The sequence below is a fragment of the Camelus bactrianus genome, chromosome 8 (genome assembly GCF_048773025.1).
Source record: "Camelus bactrianus isolate YW-2024 breed Bactrian camel chromosome 8, ASM4877302v1, whole genome shotgun sequence".
NCBI classification, from domain to species: domain Eukaryota; kingdom Metazoa; phylum Chordata; class Mammalia; order Artiodactyla; family Camelidae; genus Camelus; species Camelus bactrianus.
Window position 1 is genome coordinate 17302715 of NC_133546.1, and position 23759 is coordinate 17326473.

At 37.2% G+C, this 23759-nt stretch overlaps 1 protein-coding gene across 3 annotated transcripts in view; it reads right to left on the reverse strand.

Annotated features, from left to right (window-relative positions):
• Nucleotides 1–23759, reverse strand: part of GRM1 (glutamate metabotropic receptor 1) — a 348044-nt gene that overhangs the window by 34563 nt on the left and 289722 nt on the right. For all 3 annotated transcript variants that reach the window (XM_045524657.2, XM_074368924.1, XM_074368925.1), the window contains exons 6-7: nucleotides 13168–13294; nucleotides 1286–2216 (exon numbers count right to left, since the gene is read on the reverse strand). In XM_045524657.2, the coding sequence (XP_045380613.2) occupies nucleotides 1286–2216; nucleotides 13168–13294 (1058 nt within the window). The remainder of the gene's footprint in view (nucleotides 1–1285; nucleotides 2217–13167; nucleotides 13295–23759) is intronic.

Consider the following 23759-nt stretch of genomic DNA (forward strand, 5'->3'; position numbering starts at 1 on the left):
TAAAGATAACAAAACCCAGACATTTAAGGCATGCAGATTTTTTGACATGTGTTAAGATGAACAATTTCATGTCAGTTAACACTTAGGTAAAGAATGGCTAACAAAGTGGAATTTACTTAAGAATCACACGAATCCACAGTGACTTTGTGTCCTCACCTACAAAAGCAGGGAAAATAATATCCATCCCCCTCAAGCTCATAAACCTTGCTGACTCATGCAGGTGAACAGACTAGTTATACAACAATGTATATGTCACAATTATTACTATTAAAATTCTTCACTTTAAAAGGACTGTTTCAAAAAGTAAAATTAATCCTACTACTGGGGAAAACTGTTTAATTTTTGGATAATGCAATTACTGTTAGAACGTCAAGCATTCATGTTATTTTAGAAGATGTAAATGTGACATGAAAGCTGTTTTCATGGGTCTCAGAGATACATGATGCATGCAAATTTTAGCATATGCTTCTTCGCAAAACAGACCAGGAAGAAGACAGGAATGTGTGTATTACATAAACTGCTCAGAAGAATTACCAAAGTAGAAATAATCTGGACTTTGATGCTCACGCTGCTTCTCAAGTTTGGGGCTCTTTACCTTTATCTGGTTCCTTATTTCATTAGGTGCTTTATGGTTAAGAAGCCGTTCTAATCATGACCTTGTAGTAGAGACAGGTCAATTCATGAGGAGCATTATGGAAGTTTATAATACACGTGAAAGTTCAAGAAATAAGAGGGGCATGGTCAGACAGTTGCTTAAGGGAACTTATTTCGGGACATACTTGGTGTGTAGCTGCAGTCAAATTTTGAGAGTCAAATTTCCCCAGGTGCTTAATTTCCTTCCTTTCTGACCCAGATGAGTAACGGTGTGACTCCAGAGTGAGAAAGATAAATCAGAAACTATCTCCAACCATAATTGAAACTAGGAATTAGAACTAGAGATTGTATCTCTGACCAGACCCCAGAGATGTGCTCATGCTTCACAGGAGGGGCCCCGTGTGGAAGGAAAATGCTGGAGGCCGAAAGGAAGCTGCCAGTTCTAGGTAAGAATAAACATATACCCAGCTGGTTGCGGCTTCATGCTTCTTGCTCTTTCAAAGAAATGGAAACAAAGAAAACCTTTGGTACTACATGCCTACTGCAACCGAATGTGAGATTTGAAAAAAAGAAAAGATTACGAAAGGAAATGAGAAACATTGGGGAAATGGAAGAACATGACTTAGTCAAGTAGAAGAAAACAGAGAGAGAGACAAAGAGAGAGGAGGCAAACCCAGGTCGGATAACTCACTTGGCATTCCCTGCCCCTGGTTTCTTTCTTCGGAAAATGTTGAGGAAAGTGTTGGAGCGGCAGGGCAGCTTGCCATCGCCAACATGCATGCGGACCACGTCCGAGGTGGTGAAGGCACTGCGGACATTCCTCTCGGGCTTGGCAATAATGATGTACATCTTAGGAGTGAACATGCACCCCAGGGCCACCGTCACACTGAGGCTCACTGCAAAGCAGGTAGTTATGATCTTGTAGTTGCTCCCAAAGTAAATGGGCACGAAAGCCAGCCAGATGATGCAGGTGGTGTACATGGTGAAGGCGATGTATTTGGCCTCATTGAAGTTGGCGGGCACGTTGCGGGTCTTGAAGGCATAGTAGGTACAGCTCATGATGAGGAGTCCATTGTAGCCCAGAGGGGCCACCACACCCAGGTTGCTGGTATTGCAGATAAGGTAGACCTCTTTGATACTTGGGTAGGACAGGATGGGCATCGGGGGCTCCATGATGATCAGGGTTACCACCAAGGTTAGCTGCACACTAATCAGAATTGAGGCGATGATCACCTGGGCCCAGGCGCTCATAAACCTGGGCTTCCGGGTGCAGATCTTCTTCTTGCTGCCCGCCAGGATGCGTGCAATGCGATTGGTTTTGGTCACTAAAGCAGAGTAGCACATGGCAGAGGAGAGGCCAACCAGGAGGCGCTGGAGGTAGCAGGATGTGGTGGTCGGTTTGGCAATGAGAGTGAAAGGGCACACGTAACCGAGGAAGATGCCGGCCAGGATAATGTAGCAGAGCTCCCGACTGGAGGACTTGACCACTGGCGTGTCCCGGTACAGCACAAAGACGAGCGTGACGAACAAAGTAACGAGGATGCCCAGGCAGGAAAAGACAATGGCTATGATGGATTCTATGCTGCTCCACTCCAGGTAGCGGACAGGAATGGGTTCACAGCCTGTGAGGAGAAAAATAATTTTAAAATGAAGATTTTTGCTGATCAATAATAACAGTGCTTACTCGTCACCAGAAGCATAGATATATTTGCATCTTCCTTGGTTTATGCTATTTTAATTCATTTTTTAAAAAACGCCTGTCTATTACACAAATAAAGATACACCATTGTCTTCTCTGGATAACTAAGTTCCCAAACCTAATCTCATCGTAAGCCTAACGTGACATACTTAGGCTTATGAAAATAATCTTTTCTTCTAACACCAGCATCACAGATGGATGCCGCTCCATGGATGGAACTCAGCTCTCTACTTTCAGAAAAAAGGAAGAAAAAGAAGGGAACTAAACTGTGTTTCCATCGAAGGTTAAATGGTCAGAATGTAATAGAATAAGTTAGTAAGAAATAAACTAACAAAATTTTAATTATTATGTGGCTATTGTCCAGAGGCAAGTCCAGCTCATAGACACATATTTTTTTCTTGGCCAGCAAAGTATTTTAAACATACATTTCATTTGAATTTTTTAGAAGAATTTAGTTCTCCTATTTACCACATATTATATTGCTCACTCTAAGTCTCACCCCTTTAGCTGTATATGATCTGTCTGAGGGCCTTTGAGTTGCCAGCCTCTAACAGATATACCGAGGAAGAATGAAATCTCCCCTCACCTACCCCTTGAAAGGAGGAACAGCGCTGTGTTCCTAAATGCCTGGCTTATCTTTTCCTTCCAGAATAAAGTCTGTTTTGTGTTTCACAGAGAGAAAAACATTTGTCAAGTTCTGGCTACAACCCCTTCTCAGGATTTTGTGTTTGGTCTGGGCCAGTATTGCCCAAATTGTGAGAATAAAAATATGTATTTCCATACATTTAGGAAAAGACTCCTTGTTCTGTAGCCATGAGAGCAAGGAACCACCAGAACCTGTTTTAAACCTGTTCAGTCATGCAACAAGAGCTCCCCTCAGCGAACACAGCTTCCGCATGTTAACCAGTCAGCTTCTGATAATCACCCAGTCAGGAACAGGCTCACATTTAATACCTGAGTGCCAACCATTCACCAACACATGCTCCTAATGACCATGGTGGCCTCTCTCTCCTGGGTCAGGGGGTTTGTCTATGTCAAAGTCTCAACCTCTTCCTGGAAGAACTTCTGCTTCCAATAAAGTCACATTTCAATGCTAAATCTTCTCATGTCCTTAATACAGTTTAGAAAGATGACTAGATAGCTAGCTAGCTATTTAGAACAACAATGACCATTATAAGGGACTTCTGATGTAACACAATCAACAAAGTATAATACTGAAGAGTAGCTATAGACAAATTAGGAGATACAAGACTGAGTAGTCAATTCTCAGCTCCTCTAATTGGCACACTGAGATTGCTAGATAAAACCCAAATTCCAATGTAGTCATTGTCAAGGCCTCTGTAACCTTCTGAAAGCTATCCTTTTTGCATTTCTCTTTTTCTATACAACCCGGTTTTGCAAATGAGCTATTTTGTCTTTGGAGTGCTCATTAGAAAAGAATACTGCATTTTAAATTGCTAGAACACAAGTCAGATCTATTGAAGTTGAATTAAAACCCTGTTCTAGAGCCAAATTAAGAGCTATAATTAATGATTTTCCTAAACTTCAGGGATATAGGCAAAATATTTTCTGCACAATTCAGGATTTTTTATTAGATATGTATTGTCCTGCACTACAGATATGTACCAATTAATTCAATCAATTGTTAGCCTCATGGAGGAAAATTTTTGAAAAGCAGTAGGTTATAAAAGAGAAGATTTAAATAACTCAGTGGTGTAAAATTTTAAAAATAAAAATAGAAAATGCATTACATAAGGCAATTTCAGAAGTTTTTCTTTCAATAAAGTTCAAGATAAAGATGAAAGATAGATTTTAGGAAACTTTCATGTAATTCTGGGGTAGACTCAAAAGCTGACATAGGAAGGACTTTATCTTCTCTGTAAATGGGCTCACACCTGAATTAGGGCAATCAAATTGTTAAAATGTTAAATGTTAAAATGAAAAATTACCAACATAGAAAATATCCAATATATGACTAGACATTTCCAGATAGACTCAAAAAGTAAATAAACTAGGAATCAATGTAATTATGGATCTTTAGGTAAAATATCTAAAAGGGCCTCTATTCCCCATGATTTGGGAGTCTACATATAAGAAAATCTACTACTGCAAATAAAAGTGTCATTTAAAGAACCATTGTCCTAAAAAACAAAAATAAACAACCATTGTCCTAGATTAGCTAAAACTAAAGACAACTGCCTGAAATCTGTGTAATGACAACTCCATGGGAGACACTGGCTCCCAAGAACTCCCTGTCTACCCTCTGAACTCCCAAGGGAAGCATTGCCTCTTTCTTATTGATATAGATGCCTTTCTATCCACCAATAATCTCACTATTAATAGAACATCAGATACCTTGGTTTGATAAAGCCATTCAAATAGTGAAAACCTTTAACAGTCCTATGCCCCAACATACAACTGGTACTTTGAGATTATTATTAGAAAGATATGTTATTCTCAGTGACATAAAACCTGCAAATTTAATATGCAGGATGTACTACCAGACAAGATGTGTTACAGTTCTTACATTTGGTCAAATTATAGCTGGTTTTTTTTTTTCATGAAAATACCTACACTATGCATAATTTAAGGCATTACCCAAGTAATAGCTTTTGTCCCAGAATTCCTATGGCTAAAAGACTTCACAAAAATAGCAAGATGGGTTGAAACAGGGCACATATACACGCAGAGTATCACAGGTACCTAGGTCTTTTTTTTTGTGTGTAAATAAGAAAATGCTGTACCATGATCTGGATGTATTAACAGCATGGCGCACATGGAAAACCATTGTTCATCATGGTAGGCAACTTCTAAGATGGTCCTCAAAGATCCTCGCCTCCTGGGACTCATGTCCTTGTGGAATCCCCCTTCCTTGAGTATTAAAAGGCCTATGACTTGCTTCTTTTCTATAGAATATAGCAAAGTTGATGGGCTGTCTCTCCCATGATTAGGTTACATAAGATAATAACTTTCATCTTGCTAGCAGACGCTCTCACTGGCTCTGATGAAGCAACCTGCCATGCTGGTAATGTCTACACAGCAAAGAACTGAGAGTAGTCTTCACCAAACAACCAGAAAAAAAGAAAAAAAGCTGAAGCCCTCAGTTCAACATTTTTTGAGGATTATACCATGCTAATAACTACCAAAGTGAGTTTGAAAGTGCACCCTTCCACAATCAAGTCTTCAATTAGATCCCATCCCTAGCTGACACATTAATTTTAACTTTGTGAAAGATCATGAAGCAGAGGACCCAGCTAAACTATGCCCATGTTTCTGACCCACAGAAACTGTGAGATACTAAATATGTGTCATCTTAAGCTACTAAATTTGGGGGTAATTTGTTATACAGAAATAAATAACTAATTTACTCATTAAAGCCAACCTCTTAATTCCATAGCCACTGCTCAGTCTCCTTGACTAAGGATAATTGCAGGCATAAACTAAATTAGTCAAAATATCCTTAGGTTTTGTACAAGGTCTAAAGTTAAATGTTACCATATGTAATAGATCCCTATAATTAACAGAAACCATCCAACATTTTCTGTTAATTGGCTAATTACGAAGTGTTGCTAATTCTCCTTTCCATATCACTATCCACTGGCGTAATACTCATGATTCAGCAGCTCTATAATCAATGGAGGAGAATCTCGGGATTGTGTTTATGTCATTCAAGAAGTATACCTACCTATTTCTTTAAATAATCTTTAATTTCCTTTATCAATGTTCTATAGTTCTCAGCAGATAAGTCTTTCACCGCCTTGGTCAGGTTTATTACTAAGTATTTTATTTTTTTTGATGCAATTTTAAAAGGGATTTTTTTTTTTTTACTTTCCTTTTCTGATATTTCATTGCTAGTGTAAAGAAATGCAACAGATTTCTGTATGTTAAACTTGTCAACTGCTACCTACCTAGAACAGAATTTTGAACACCCCCATGCTAAATCTTGACTTAATATTGTTTCACTATGAGTCTTACACTAAAAAAACAAAAACAAAACAAACTACTGGGTTTAATATACAATAAGAAGTCCAGCCAGTATTACAAAATGTAACACTGTATCATAATCTGAATATTTTAATAACTGAATTATGGCTTTCTCTGTAGCATATCAAATTGTTGAAAGAAAAGAGGCAGATAAATAAACTAATAGCTGGTATGCTTTCACTTATTTAACATGATTTAGATACTTTTTTCACTTATTTAACATGATTTAGATACTTTTTTAAAGATAAGCCTTCAGTTACTTTTTAAAAGTAATAATAATTTATTGATATACTGATGTTATATAAAATAATTGCTGTCATAAACGTTGAGACTTGCAGTTTAAAAAAGGGTATTTATTATGAAAGCTAATGCTGTGCTAGTACCATAAAATATAATGAAAATATTTTAGAGATGATCATACTAAACAGACTACTCTGACTAAAAGTCCTTAAACAAAGGTCTCATATAAAACAAATATAAATAGTTTCTTAATAATAACAAATCCATGGAGAAGTTCAAGAATTCCATTACAGGTACATAAAATCTGACCAGAAAAGAAATCCTTAAAAGAAATGCCAGAATGATTGTGTTGTAAGATTCATGAGGATTTCTGGCAAAACCAGAATGGCTGTGTGGTGGCACCAGATAAAATATCTAACAGACACTGGATAAAATCTTGATGGAAAAAAATGAAAGAACTCATTCCAATAGAAACAAATTGGCCACAAAATTAAACACTAATGGGAAAACATTTCGAGGATAGCAGACATGGCCAGTTCATGCTTCACTTGTAATTAAATTAATCTGGAAAAATTGTAAAGGTGGGGAAATTGACTGATACAATCACAAAAGAATCCTTTGAATAACTGCAAATGCACTGTGTGCACTTTCTCCATCTATGGTTTACAAATATGTACTAGTTTAAGTAGTGTGTGTGTTTTCTGGATGGGTTGAAACATTCCCTTGTTGAAAATCAATACTTATAATGGCTAAAATATAATTAGATGTTGTGATCTTAGCTAGCATGTTCCAATTTACCAATCTACTGATATGGGACCATTTCATTGGAGCATTTATTTATGAATGTAAATTATAAAAGGCTGTCTTCATTCCCAAACCTCTGGACAAATAAAAAGGACCCTTAATATTGCTGAAGGTTACAACCTTTAGTGATTTTAAACTGAGGTTTTGCAGAGAGCCTCCAGAAGCTGAAGGCCCATGAAGTTGACTGTTAACCCAAGAACCTTGAAACAAGGTGACTGCACAATATTCTTCTGTGCGAGATCATCTTAAGAAGATTCTTATATATGTCATACTCTCCTTGTATGTTCTTGCTTATTTATACTTTTCTTCTTACTGATTAAAAGCTATGCAAACCTGAGTTTGTTTTTGATGTTCTCCTTACTAGTAATAAGTACTTGCCTATACCTAGGTTTTACTAGAGACAATCGTTAACTCTAACTCAATAATTCAATTATACCAAGCTATTATTAGGTATGTCACACTAACTTTTTCAGTAATGATACTCTTTGTACATGCAAATATTTCACAAGTTCAAATATTTGAAGGGATTCAGAAGCCTCACAGAACATACTCATATAATGTTTTCATTTAACGGCAAAAGGTAAAGTACAATAAGAGAAAGACAGTGCAGGTCAGCACCCAGGGACCAAGAGCTATCCAAGTACAAGCTTGCTAGGACCTTTATTCCCACAAGGGCATCTATGGAATGAACTACCAAAATCTTCCCAGTGAGCATTGGCTTTCAGACAAGCTGAAGATAGAAGTTCTCAGGGAAGTCTTTTATGACCATCAGGTCATGTAGCCAATTAGCCTGTCTAATAAAATACGCCAGGTGAAATTCATTCAGTAAATGAACTGGTTTTGGTTGTCACAGTGGAGTTTCAAGCTCTAAACCGCGTATCATAAATTCCAGTCCCCTTAATGTGGACAGAAACCAAAGACTGACACTCAGCCATCTCCACAAATAATCATAGAGTTTTCCGAGTCTAGCTGTAAATTAAGCCTATCCTATGCCATGTACTATACACAAATGAAGAAAAATATCCTTATGGTAGAAGGGAATATAAGTATTCTTGTGTTATAACAGTAGCAGTTTGTCATAACAATACCCCAAAACAATATACCTACAACACTACTATGATTGCTTTATCTCTTATGAAGGTCCTAGATTCTTTTCCCTATGTAGAAACCAGGCTTTTCAATGCCAATCCAGGACCACCCAAAACTGAATCACCTGGGAATTGAGACTGGTCATTTAAATTTGAATCATCTTCTTAAAAGTTGTTTTCTTCTTCTTCTTCTTCTTTTTCAGACTTCCAAAATTTGAGAAGTGCTAGTTTTGATATCTTGAGGGAATTAGACAAAATATTCATGTCGTCCATATATGTGATGTAACATACTTTTTTGTCTTGTTTTGAAGTTTAAAGAGAAGAGTTGCCCAACCCCCAGGTGTGTTTGGGTGTTCCAAGACTAGAAGGGGTGGGGGTTATGTCCAACCAGTAGAGAAGAGTGTCCTGAGCCTACCTGACCCTCAGCACCCGAAAGGAGAAGACTTTAATGGGAGTTGTGCATACTATATCTAAAGCTCTGAGAACTTAAGGACCTGGCACTGTCCATGGTTAGAGTTATCCCAGACAACCCAGAACCTTCAGACAACTTAATTTCCTTCAAGCAGACCATGAATTACTGAGCAAAATCCAAGGAGCAGTGGTAGTACCTCTGATCTAAGGACAAAGAGTTACTACTAATTTTGAACCAAACTGAATCAAATTGGCTCAGCTGTAAGAGCCAAATGCATTGGCGCATGCTAAAATTTAATATATAACTTCTTTCCAATTAGGCAAAGACAAACTTAATATGAATCAGAAAACAAAGATAGGCTACTATCATTCTACCGGAAATGTCTTGGGGCATTTAGTAACATTCATAATACTTCATGATTGTATAAGGCTTCATCAAAATGCTTTCTTTAATTTTATTACATTAATATAAATTACCTACAAGATGAAATTCTATTTATTATTCAATTTTCAATTTAAATGTCCCTTCCTCTGTGAAGGTTTTTCTCTTCCCAGGGAAAAATGATTCTTTTTTTCTCTGTATCTATGTGACATTTTGCACATGCTCCTGTTGTAGGATTTATACTATAATTGCCTGTTTACATTTCTAGTTTCATATGAAGCTACTCTTCCAGGGTATAAACTTTGTTTCATTCACCCATATGTTCCCAGTTTCTCAAAAGAATGCCTGGCCCAAAGCAGGTGGCAGTGTATAATATAGAAATAAATAAATGAGCAGATAATATGAGAGATGGCAGCAACTGCTGGATGGGAAAAAAATAGTTAAAATTAGTTAGTTTCTATATCTTAGTGTTTTCTATTTTTAATGATAAAATTTAGTGTAGTCTGGCTTTCTGAGAAATCATTTTATAGTATTTGACTTTTTAAAGGGATAAGTAGCATTGAGTTACATATAATTGGCCTATGAATTGCTAAACTACTGTTAAGTTGTATATCATGGCAGAAGAGATTCCTGTTTATGTACCATAAGAAATAAAGTGTGAAATTTAAATGTTGAATTAAAATGTGCAAGAAGAAAATATGAGAAACTTATTAACAGCTTCAGAAGGCACATTTTCTAAGAAATACACAAATTTTCCTTCATAGCCAAAAAACAAAATATCCTAATGAAAATGAAAACTCACTTAATAACATGTTTTTATTCATTAGTACTAGAGTCTTTGGAGCATATACAGAAAGTGGTTATCTCATAAAATGATTTTAAGCATATTTTTAACAAACTCTACCTCTTGTAAAAAGTTTCCCAAAAAGACTGACTTCCCATTTTAACTAAAATTCGTTTAAAAAGAAAAAAAGCAAAAATCCACCCATGAAAACAAAACACCTACCTAAAGGCAATGTACATATTCCTCCGAGTATTTTCACTGATTTTTGGTAGTCCCTGCTTGCGCGTTTTCGCTTTTCATAACTACTGCTGCCATGGCAACAACCAGAACCCCATTGCCATGTACTGAGCCCTCGCTCTGAGCCTGACGATGGCACCAAGCAAGTGGTGAATTGGGTGTCATTTTTCCATTCATGTGTAAGACTGAAAGGGGTGCAGAAACAATAGGTGTCATTAAAGCTAAGTATAAATGAGCATGAGGGATTCATATTCTGAAAGACCCTAAACTTCAGAATGGAAACATAATCTGGATATATGATCCCAAAGTAGTCACTTTCCTGTTATTAGATAAAGGCAGTTGCAGGTGTTGCTTGGCTCAACTCATTTGAATGTTAAAGTGACTTGTACACGTATGATGAATGATAGAAGATTAAATTCTTTAGAAAGATAATTGCAATAATATTCATCTATTTATAATCAAGGAGGATATTTTCAATACTTTGTTAAGTCAAAGAGCCTCAGTCAATGATGGTGATCATTTGGCAGTGGACAAACAATATATCCACAATGGAAGATCTCTAGGGAATAAAATACATGGCTTTGAGTTCCATTGTTATAACATATTGATCTTTTTAAAAAGTTTTTTGTACTTTAATGTTTTAAAATAGGATAGAATTCTTTTTCATGTACCAGGTAAATCCCAATTAAAGTGAAAATGAAGCAGTAGGAAAAGTTAGGGGAAGTTCAAAAAATGTAGACAAGAGTCAGACTCTTCTACCTCAAAGCCAGGACTCTGACCTCTCAGATTACCCTGAGAAGGAGGCTAGTTTTGTCTTCGAATTGACTCTCTTCCTGGTCAGCTGTGGTCCCAGTCAAACTGCAGAGAGGACTGACTCTGAAGTCAAGCTCAGTTCTCAAGCACAATGGTGACCTAAAGGAATTGCTTACTTGAGATAAAAAGGCCCAGCAGGAAGCACACACTATAAAGAGGGAAAAGATGTGAAGAGAGACATAGTGTGAGTGGAAGAGGAGGCCTGTATCCCAAAAGAGGTTTTTCCGGTCAGTCTGCTGCATGCGATCATGAGATAAATGGCAGAGTGAAACAGCATTAGACCTAAACACAAAACCCTGGATTCTCATGGTGGCTTCTCTATTAACCAACTGTATTGACCTCCATGAACTTGGGAGAGTCCCTTCTCTTTTCTAATTCTCTCAATAGAACAAATATTTATCAGGCAGCAATTATGTTCCAGGCACCAGGCTATGAGCCAGAGAGTAATGTTTCCCTAGGTATAGGACAGGGACTACGTGACCCAGAAGCTTCTAGTTCTCATCTCGGAACTAGCAAATGGAAATCTCTGCAGATGGGTCTCTCCTGGGTAATTTTTAGGCACATTTTCAGCTAGAAAATTAAAAAAAAAACTAGTGAGATACAGTTTGTACCTTCAAAAATATTCATATCTAATTTCTTTTCATTTAAAAATGGCCTTTGTACTAGGTGATTTCTAAAAGCTTTCTGATAATCATTTTTGTTCAATTTTTTTCTAACAGATTTAACATTTTACAAGGTGTCTCACTTATGAAGTATAATTTTAATTATGTGACTGGTTCTACTCGGTCAGACATTTTCGATGTCCTTTGAACAAGCCACACAATTTCTTACTTTCATATTCTTATTTGGGAACAAGTTAAAAAAGTAAATCACACTCATGAATGTTACCCTCTCATGATTCTCAGCAACACCCCGGGAGGTAGAGGATCAGGAGTCAGTGAACTAGGTTCTGCTTCTAACTAGTTGCATAACCTTGGGCACACAAGTGCACCTCTGTAGGGCTCAGCTTTCTTGTTCTAAATTGAGGGATTATATTACTCAGATGATAAAGTCTCCACACACTGAAAGACAAAGTTTCTATGGCCCTATCACTCTTTAAATTTGTGAACAGTTTCTGCGAAACATCTCTCGTCTATAAGCTCAGACCAAAACTCACATATCTGAACATTGGCTGTTGGGAAGCTTATAAACTCAAATAACCCATCCATAGGAGCCCCGTTGACTTTACTAGTAAACCAACCATGGTATTCATTTATTCCTCTCCAATTCTGCTACAACTGCCTTAGTCCACACCCTTTGAAATTACTCACTTGGACCAACACAACAGCTTCCTAACGTCTCTCTGTTTTCAGTCTAGCCTCATTACTCTCCTCCACACGTCACCAGGGTCATCTTTCTGAGAGACAGATGTCATGATGTTATTCACCACTTTAAATTCTTGGGTGGTTCTCCTGTGCTTAAAGCCAAAACCCAAACATTTAGGAAAAGCTCCTACAGAAGCTCTTTACCATTTGCTCCCAGGGTACTCATACAATCTCATTTCTGACCACATCTCTACAAGCAACCTCATGGTTTTCCTCAGATGCATTAACCTACTTTCATGTTTCCCATGTTCCACTTTCTATCTGGAATCTCTTTCTTCTCTTTGTCTGCCTAACTAAAATTTACAGTAGTTTATAAATGTCTCTATTATATTAATAACTTTTATTTTATATTTTTACAAGTTTCTTCCCTAATATATTTTAAGCAAAGTAAAGCTGGGGCTGTGATTTAGTTACCTTTGTACAGGTAGGACCTGCAATAGTGCCTTACATACAGATATTCAAGAAGTGTTTGCAAATAATAAATTCAGGTGACTAAAAATATCTTCAAAGAAAAAATTTAAAAAGAAAAACAGGAACAACTGGTATACTAGAATACCCTTTGAATACACTTTTATTTATATTTAAATGAATTTTCAATATAGATTATGGAAAACTTCCAAGAGGTTTATATGTATGTTTTGATACGAGCAATAACAATGAAAATAAACATTGAAAAAGACATGAGCTAATCACTCACATTTTGAACAATGGGCATGTTGGAAAGGCCAAAGATCAAGGACAACAATTACAAGTGAGGTGACTCCTACCTGTTAGATCTCCACTGGGCCACCATCCCAAGTCACAAGCTTTGCAGGTGAATTCATCTTGCACAAATTCATTCTCTTTGCAGGCAGTACAAATCCAGCAACAGCTGACTTCTCCTTTCCGTATAACCTGTAACATAAGGATATTTCACATGCCTCAGAGACAGTTTCTCCCAAAACTCTTTTATTTTAGATGAGGACTTGCTTTCACACTATGATTTTTTTTAAGTAATTTTTCAAAAAGTCCTACATATTGAGGAATCTTAAATACATGGATTCGGAATACCTTATTACATTAGAGTTCAAATAGGAATTTCAGTTCATTCCATCCTGGATTTGGAGACTTTTCAAGGCTAATTTATTTTATAAAGGGAGTGAAAAAGTTGAGTTTTATCAATATTTATGTTAATATGTATTAATAATTCTCAGAAAAGTAAAAATACATTTTTCTTCTCTGTAAAAGCAAGTAATGTTTAACCACGTAAGTTCCTATGTAATAAAACCTTATAAATTCATAAAAACTGAGAAATTATGGAATTTTTGTTGTAATTATCAAAGACTAAGCAGCTTTGTATAAATAAAAACAGATTAATGGCTAAGAAAGTGTAACCTTATTACTGATCTTGTAACTAGCTCTAGTGAATTCAAAAGATCACATGGATCGTTGGAAGAAAAATTACTAGTTCAAAATTGCTGAAGAATTGCTTTTTATGTGACCAGTTTAAACTTTCTCCCATTTTCAATTTGTTTGGTAAGTACTTTTTCACTTACACAATACAAAAATAAACATCAAAAAACATTGCATTAAAAAAATTGAATTAAAAGTGAGTTTCTTGTAAACATTAATTCAATATTGCTTGCACCTCTCATCTGATGATGTCTGCCTTTCATCCAAGGATTTATTTATAGTGACATACCGGCTAAACTTCTTTGTTTTGTTTCAGTAGTTGTTGAAGAGTTGGCAATATGCACTTTTAACTTATCACAGTCTATATTCAAATAATGTTATACAATTTCATGGATAATGTAAGTCCCTTACAGCAAAATCCTTTTTTTTCTCCCTCCCATTCTTAGGGTTACAGTTATAAAATATTTTACCTACACAGATTTTATAACTCCCTCACATAATAAGTTGCCATTCTTGCTTTAAGCAATCATCTTTGAGATAAATTTTTGCAATAAGAAAAATATTATTATATTTTATATTTACCCATGCATTCGTGATTTCTGGTGCTTTTAATTCCTTTGTATTGACTCATATCTATCTGGTATAATTTTCTTCTGAATGAAGAACTTTCTTTAATATTTACTATAGTGCTGATCTGAAAATTGACTTCTTTCAGCTTTTTTTTGAAAAGTCTTTATTTTGACTTAATTTTTGAGAAAATATTTTCACTTGGTATAGAAATTTAAGTTGACAGCTTTTTCTTTCTTTCAGTAGTTTATGCCCTTCCATTATTGTAGGGAATAGACATCTAGTTTGAAAGTTTTTTTTTTCCCCAACATTTTGAAGATATCATTTGTTTCTTGCCTTGCATATGGTTTCTGATAAGTCTCTCTGTGTCACAGACCTTTATTTTTTAATCATGGCTGATATAAAGAGTTTCCTTTTTATCCCTGGTTTTTAGCAATTTAATTATGTCTTCTTCATGTTTATCTTCCTCAAGATTTGTTGAGCTCCATGGATTTGTGTTTACATTTTCATTATTTTTGAAATTTTTTCAGTCATCATTTCTTAATTTTTTTTCTGGCTTGTCTCTATCCCCTGTCCTTTTGGGTTTCCAACTGCACTTATGGTATGCCTCTTCATGGTACTCCACAAGTTCCTGAGAGCCTGTTCATTTCTTTAAGTTTGTTTTTCACTCTCTCTGCCTCATTCGGCCATTCTCTATTGTTATGTTTTAAGTTCCTGATCTTTACTTCCATAATGTCTAACATGCTGTTAATCCCATCCATTAAAGTATTATCTCTAATGTATTTTATTTTTCATGGTATAAATTCCATTTTGTTATATTCTTATATTTCTACTTGTTTTCCTATGATATGTATGTTTTCTTTAAAATCCTTTAGTATGTATTTATAGTAGATATTTTAATATTCCTTTTTTAACATTTTTAATTGAATTATAGTCATTTTACAATGTTGCGTCAAATTCCAGTGTAGAGCACAATTTTTCAGTTATACATGAACATACATACATTCATTGTCACATTTTTTTTTTGCTGTGAGCTACCACAAGATCTTGTATATATTTCCCTGTGCTATACAGTATAATCTTGCTTATCTATTCTGCATATGCCTATCAGTATCTACAGATTTTGAAATCCCAGTCTGTCCCTTCCCACCCCCTGGCCCCTTGGAAACACAAGTTTGTATTCTATGTCTATGAGTCTGTTTTGTATTTATGTTCTTTTTTTGGATTCCACAGAAATCATGAGTGATTTCATATGGTATTTTTCTTTCTCTTTCTGGCTTATTTCACTTAGAATGACGTTCTCCAGGGACATCCATGTTGCTGCAAATGGCATTATGTTGTTTTCATGGCTGAATAGTATTCCATTGTATAAATATATCACATCTTCTTTATCCAGTCATCTGGAGATGGACGTTTAGGCTGTTTCCATGTCTTGGCTATTGTAAATAGTGCTGCTATGAACATTGGGGTGCAGGTGTCTTTTTGAAGTAGGGTTCCTTCTGGATATATGCCCAGGAGTGGGATTCCTGGGTCATATGAAGTCTATTCCTAACCTTTTGAGGAATCTCCATACTGTTTTCCACAGTGGCTGCACCAAACTACATTCCCACCAGCAGTGTAGGAAGGTTCCCTTTTCTTCATAGCCTCTCCAGTATTCATCATTTGTGGACTTTTGAATGATGGCCATTCTGACTCGTGTGAGGTGATACCTGATATTTTAATATTCTTGACTACTAATTCCATCATCAATATGATATCTGGTACTGCTCCTATTGCTTGATTTTCCTTCTGGTATTCTGTCACATTTTCTCACTTTATCATATGTCTAAAAAATTGATCAGATGCTGGATGTTGTGTACATAAGTTGTAGAGTGCTGGATTTTTTTTTTCTTAAGAAGTACTGCCCTTTGTTCTGGAAGTCATCTAAGTTACTTGTAGATCACTTTGAGCCTTGTTTTTAATCTTTCCTGGCAAGCCTAAATAGTCTCTACTCTAGGAATAGTTTAGCCTCATTATTAAGTTATGGATCTACTGGGGTCTCTACTTAATTCTTTGTGTATTCAACAAGGTACCTCCACTCTGGCCTGTAGAAACTAGGACAACTCTTGGCCTTGTGTTACCTCTGGGAATCCAGCTCATCAGCAGTTGTTCTTTTTCTGGACTTTCTGAATTCTACTCTATTCATACAGATTCGGTCAAATACTCAGGGGAGCTCGAATGCCAAATTCTGGGACTCTTCCTGCATAGATCTAACCTCTTCCTTCCTCTGTACTACAAATTCTAGCTGCCTTGGCCTTTCTAAACTCTGATTTCTGTCTTCCTAAATTATCAAGACAGCCAAGCTCTGTTTCTTTCTCACTAAACAGCAACAAGGAAATTGCCTCCAGGCAGAAAGCCTGAGTCATTTCAGGGTTCACCTTGTTTGTTTCACTTTCTTGGAATCAAGGTCATGCACTGTTTTCCAAAGTCTGATCCCAGTTATTTCATGCATTGTGTCAAGTTTTCTGGTTGTTTACAGCAGAAGGCAAAATCTATACTCTTACTCCCTCATGGGTAGAAACTGAAGTCCCTCCCTAACTATTAAACATTATCAAATATTTCTCATATGTAAAGTCAGAAATTAAACTAAATATTACTATACAAACATTATAGTTTCTTTGTGAAAATAAAATTATCTTCTTGCAAATCAGGTCAAAATTTATACCACTGTTTTAGAATTACATGAAAAATATCCAGTGACAGTATATTTTCAGAAAACGTAAAGGTTTTTCTATTTCTCCTGTAACTTTCAAATAACTTTAGAAAGTAGAATTAAATTAAGTCTTTGAAAAAATTCACACTTATCCTCAGAATAATCAGGAGAAATTTACATTCCAAATTATAAATTTTTCTAAGTGATAAGAGAAAAATTGAATTAGTAATGAATACTGTTTTCTAAATTTAATTATTATAAGAAGCACAATAAGAGCTGTCACACAACACTGTATATCTCTTCAATCAACTTTATCTTTTTCTCTCACTGTAAAATGAATACTACAAACTAGACAAATTCATAAGATAATAATGCTAAGAAAATGTATTTGTACAGGATGACTGGTGAAGGTAGATCATATGAGTAACTGGCACATGGGAAATATTTAAAATTAGGCTGTCAATGACTAAATGATTAAATAAATGATTAGCTTATACTTCTAATAAGTAATGAAAATGGAACTGCTCAAATGGAGTTATTTTTTATTACTTCTTTATTCAACCACCAAATATGTGTATTTTCGCCATACAATGCCTAAAATATGGGATTTGTCTTTTCTATCTCAGAGTCACCCCTCTAGACTCAGAAACCTGAATTCTGGTCCCTATCTTCCAGTCATACAACATGCCTCTAATTTCTTCTCACTCCAGAGTAACATGCACACAGCTGCCAAAATTGTTTGAATGGCCTGTGGGCTCCTCAAGAGAAGGGAATCACGCCATACTTTCATTGTTATCAGATCATAGTTATCAAGAAATGTATCAGGAACACACAGTAGGAGGCCAATGAATGAGTGTTGAGTGCAGTAGTTCTTAAAAATAGAATTGGGCCACTCAAGGAACCTTAGTGCCTCACTTTCCCTACACTTTTGAAACACAAGCTCTATGGTCAGGCATTCACTTAGTCCCTGGACCTCGTTTCTGCACATAACTTTGACTGTTAATAGTCTGTTACGTAAGTTTGCCAAACAAGGAAGAGCTGCCTCTATGCCACCCCCTGCTTATGTCCTCATTAATGTCCACAGAACTTTGTTTTTGAGAGAGGTTTGAAGTAGGGTAGTTACATAGCCTAATTTGTTTTTCATCTGGCTTGCTTTTTGCAAGGATCATTATGGCTGCTATTTGGAGAACAGATTTTAAGGAGGGCAGAAGAGAGAGAGTGCGTGAGTTGTTTAATCCATGGTTTTAACATGAAACAATATAGTAAAGAAACATATATATTTTAATAAAAGAAAGAATATTCCTTTCCATTTAGAATATCATCTTTCCTCCATCAGTCCATCTATGGCACTACTTCTGAGTTCTGACACAACATCACAAGCTCTGGGAAGTATTTCTGGAGCAGCGAGCCCTTTGAAACATTACTTTATTTGGAATTCTCTATAATTAAAATATATTTGGTATTTTATCACCACAAGTTAGCTTTTGTCCTCTAATTGTTTCAGATATATACAGTAGGTATGTTTCATTCAGATATTGTTTTTTTTCATTCTTAGATTACTGTCTCTAATTTATGTTTTACTCTCCCCAATATCGCCAAAATTTAAAATTTTATTTTTATATTTTTTGTACTAACTGATATTTCTTTTGCCTGTTGTATATGCTCAAAAGCTGAATAAAGTTATTGTTTCATTTTTGTTATAGTAAAGCACTTTTATGACAGCTCTGAGTCATGGTAAGGGATTTGATATTTCACTGAAACTGCCCTTGAAGGATTAAGACTTTCCAAGACACTGGGACTGTTTTGATTCCTTTTATGCCCTGTGTACATGATGCTCTGTTTATTGTTAGTGAGGCTAGATGACCTGCTGCTTTGCACACGGATATGATTTAATTCCATATACTCTATAGGAGTCAAAGAATTTATGCCATAGGAAATCAAATATTCACCTTATGACCACATTTCTGAAATAACCTAATTTTTTCAAAATTTAGGCTTTATTTAGAAAAAGGGCAAAAGAAAATAAACAGCATCAGGAGGATATAATGAAGGAAAAGTAATGATAAATCAAAGGGAACAGAGAAATTTTTCTTCAGAAGGGAAATGCCTAGAAGACTAAACAGAATAAAGACACTGGGCTACCCAATTAGGACTGTAGGAGAATCAGCTGGAAGAGAGAAGGGCTAGTCCTACCCTCCTGTGTCCCCCCCGTGCCCAGTATGAGAGCTTGGGCAACAATGGACCCTAACTGCTGATATATGTTTTTCCAGCTGCATTACGAGTTCCTCAGAGGAAGGGGTCATGTTTAAGTTTCCTTTGCATTCACAGCGCTAGCATAGTTCTTGGCACATATTAATTACTCAGTAATGTATATGAAAAAGAAGAGGGAAATAATATGGAATACAACATAAACAGAGGAAATAAAAATGAAGAGTTCAAAGAGAATAAAAAAATAAGAGGAAAGTGTAGAGAATTTTGCAAGAACTAAAGAAAAATATCCATTTGGGAAAATGTCTATTTTGTAATTTATTAGAGGAAAATGTAACAAAAATCATATAGGAATATAAAACGATCACAACAACAGACACGTATGGAACCAGACTACGTGCTAGGCACCCTGTACAGAACTACACTAACCCTCACAACCATTCCATGGACTAAGTTAATTATGCTCATTTTGCAGATGAGGAAACAGCTGCCAAGGGGATAGTACTTTGTGCAAACCTCAGTCACATTATCTCCAGTTATTCTCAAGAAGCAGGCTCTTCCTAGTGTAATAATGGCTGTCACAATGATAGCATGTTACGCTGGGAACCAAAATTGTATCTCTGAGGTTGGTAGCTATATATTCACTTAGCCAATCTTTATTTAGTGGCTCAGCATGCCAGACATGGTGCTCTGCATGGGGACAAATAAATGAAAAGAGCTGATGATCACTGAGGTAAGAAGCTCAGAATCTCACATGATGTACTCAGTGTACTGCTGGCAGGAGGAATGAAATGCCTATGCAGAGCATATATGTTCAATCATTCATCCATTCATTTATTCACATTATGCATTTACAGTGCCAGGCACTATAAAAAATCTAGAAATACAATAAAACAGACAATAGCCCCATTCTTGGGGAACTGTCATTCTAGAGAAGGGCTTGAAAAAACTACCACATAAAGGAGGAATAGGGTTCAGGGCAGGGACCAAAGTAAGGCACAAGCCTAGTGCCTAGGGATCAGATTTAAAGGGGCACTCACCCTCAGGGCTGTGCACGTACCCTGCCCCCTGCACTTGCAGGTCTCTGAGAATGGGGTCTCTTTAATGTCTGTACCTTAGGTGCCTCACCTTAGCCCCAGGCCTGATAGGGAGGCACCTGGAAGTGGGGATTGCAGTTTTGCATGTGGCGGTCAGGTAAGGCCTCACTAAGAAACATGCTAGTCAAGTAAAGACTTGAGAGAGGGCAGGGAGTAAGCTTTCTGGTATACCTGGTGAAGTGGGTCCCGCGCAGCGGGAGCAGCTAGAGCGAAGACCGGCAGTAAGAGTGCCCCGGGTGTCCATACTATTGCCTTCCTCCTCTACTTTTCCGTACGTGTGTTACACTTCAGTAAATGTCTGCTGAAAAGGGAAAATGGGCCCCGCTTCAGCCACTGCCACCTCCCAGGCACAGCAGTTCTGCTGCGTTCCTGCTCTGCCCAGTGTCACGTGACTCAGCAGCAGCTCCGGTGGGCACCTGTCCCCAGACGTGGCAGACAAGCTAGGTCTGAGGATAAGGTGATCACCAAAAGATTCAGTAACCAGGAGACCAGTGTAAACCCCAGTCAAAGCATGAGAGGTGAAGGTGTAGGTACTACTCAGAGTGGCTGTGGATAAATGAATGATGATTCTGTAGAGTTTCTCATTATGACCAGTTCTTCCAAAGATTCCTCCTCATCCAGAGAGACTATAATAATTTTATGTTTTCATATGCATAATAAAACACACAAAAATATTTTTTCAACTTTTTTCAGAATTTTAGCCAATATGTTTTTAGTAGCCAGGGCAGATCACCTCATCAGTATATAATCATAAGCTTCTCAGATAAAGAACTTTTTATTTTCTTGTGGACAGTTTATATTGAGAACTTGCCATCCTACAGTAGAATTTAGAAAATATTGCTTAATGAAGGAACCATATTATTGTTTCATTGGTTGCAAAAATGGTGACATTAATTATGAACAATTTAAATGGGTGGTTCATTTTGACTCACAAAAAGAGAAAGCTGAGGTGGGCAGGAGAGTTATAAATGATGATGTTATTGCTAATTTTCTTAGGTGGTCTTACGGCCATGTGAGAATTGCCCTTATTCTTAGAAAACAAAAGCTGAGGTATGAAGATATGAAGTTTCATGACATTTGCTCCTCACTTTCAAATGGGAAAAAATGGTTAACCGAATTCTGAAGTCTACAGTTTGTAAAAAAAATACGTGTATCTGGGCTATTCCCCACATATAGAAGGTATATTTTACTATATGACGATATGGCATGTGTAATGAAGGACCACTTATGATATAGTCCTTGTTCACCTAATGTCTCCATAATTCTGTCTTATTGTCCATGTGGGAATAGGGGAAATGATGATCATCTTCACACTCCATGTCCAGCCTCCCAGCCTCAAACCATCATCTTGGAGTAAAGAATCTGAAAACAAACTTAAGGGGAGGGAAAAAAAAAAAAAAGGGTGGGCGGGGAAAGAATAGGAGAGCAGTGAAAGCAACCTCCATGATCCTTTCCCTCAACTTTTCTGCCCGTTTCCTTGTCTCTGCTAAACTCTCCTGTCAGCTCTCACAAATATTGATTGCCTCCTTAATTCCAGATTTTGTTCCCTCAGTATTTTTAAAGTGGATCTCTATAATTTTCCTATGAACTGTTGAGAAAATAAGGCTTAGCAATTGAAATTTGCATTTGTAGGAGGTATGCCAGTTCATACAATGAAAGATGGTTGAACAACATGTGGCTGTGGGTTGATAAAGAGCTTTGGGTTGGTTCCAAGCCCAGCTCCAGCATTTATTTGCTAGCTGAGAAAGTCTGCAAACCCTCTGGGCCTCAGATTCCTCATCTATAAAATGGGGGTGATTATTCCCCTTTTAAACAGTTGTTTAAAGGAGTAATTGAAATGATGTCCATAAGGCATCCCTTTTTATACTTGCACAAGAATAAACTTGATAAAACTTAATCTCTGATCTCTACTGCCTCCTTCTCCTTTCCTTCACTTTCCCCTCCTCTGCCTTTTCATTCCTTCCTACATCTTTCCTGCCCTCCCCCACACCAAGGAAAACAGCAGCAGGCTTGGTACGGGAGGCCAGTACACGTGCCAGGCCCTTGCTGTTAGCGTGCAGTTCTGTTGTCTGCATTTAATGTGCTGCCTCTGATTCTTTTTGCCTGGCCTGTCTCTTAGGCCCTTGGCCACTAGTTCTTGGGGGTTCTGGACACTTCTTCAGCCCCTACCTCAGCTTCCACCACTGTTGTGTCATCTTCTGGCATCTCCAGCTGGCTCTCTTCCGTGACGGAGGCACTGGGTTCCACAGCCACCTCCACTGCACCCACCACAGCAGGAGCCCAGAACAGACCCACAGAGGCTTCCACTCCCCCAACTGCTTCCAAATCCGAAGAAGGGCCATATAACAGGATGTGGACCCTGGCTTCCTCAGCAGCTGTCTAAAGGGGTCAGGTGATGCTACTTCCTGTGAGCAAACGTTGACCACAGGAAACAGAAAACAGAATGGCATGAGTACATACATCCTTCTCCTCTTCCTGCAGCGGAGAGTCCGAGCAGCCCGTCCAGAGATCTCTAGGAGGCTGAGTGACTAACTGTGCTCAGTGAGGCAGCGTCCTGCTCAACGACGCATCACCTTCCTGGTGGTGGTGTTTTTCCATGCTTCCATGTCTCCCTTCACTTTTCCCCGCACTCTTGCTTCCCTGGGGTTGCACCTCCCAATAATGCATTAGCACTTAAGACTTGCTTAGCATCAGGGGTTCAGGGGAATCTGAGCTAAGTACCGATGAACTGCATTCTCCAGGCTGTCTTTCTGGATAGTGTTGGGAAAATGGAATTATCTAATGGGAGACTGAACAGACAGAGAGAGGAGAAGCCACAATATCCAGGTATCTTCCTCTTCCCACCTTGGGGGGCATCTCAGGTAGTAGCTGTGACATTCCCCATGTCCATCTAGCCCCAGGGTGGAAATGATTCCTGCTGTTGCTCATTTCTGAGTTGCCCCAGTTCCCCCTTTTACTTTCATAACCAGTATTTTATATTAAAAATATAAAACTTGAACCTACCGAGCATAGGTTCTTTTTTTTCCTGACTGAACCCTGACTAATATAAGGAACAACAATGAAAGTCTGATTTTATTTACCTGTGTCTGTGGTATGATTGAAATCAGTTTCTGCCTCCATAAAATATTATATCTGTAAGATATTATAGTTATATTTCTAAAAATCAATAACATAAGAAATCTGGACTTTTAACTACTTCAAAGGAAATGACCAGAAGAAAGTTCCAAAGTTTACCACAAAAGAAGTCAAATGATTATTCCATCATTTTAAGTGGCATTTGATATTTTAAATGAATAATCCTCTCCTAAAGGTTATGGTTCTCAGTTAATACAAGTGCAAGTCCTAAGGTCGCCTTTTAAGTTGCTTCTCTTCAGTCTCTGTCGTGGCTACTTAGAGATCTGGC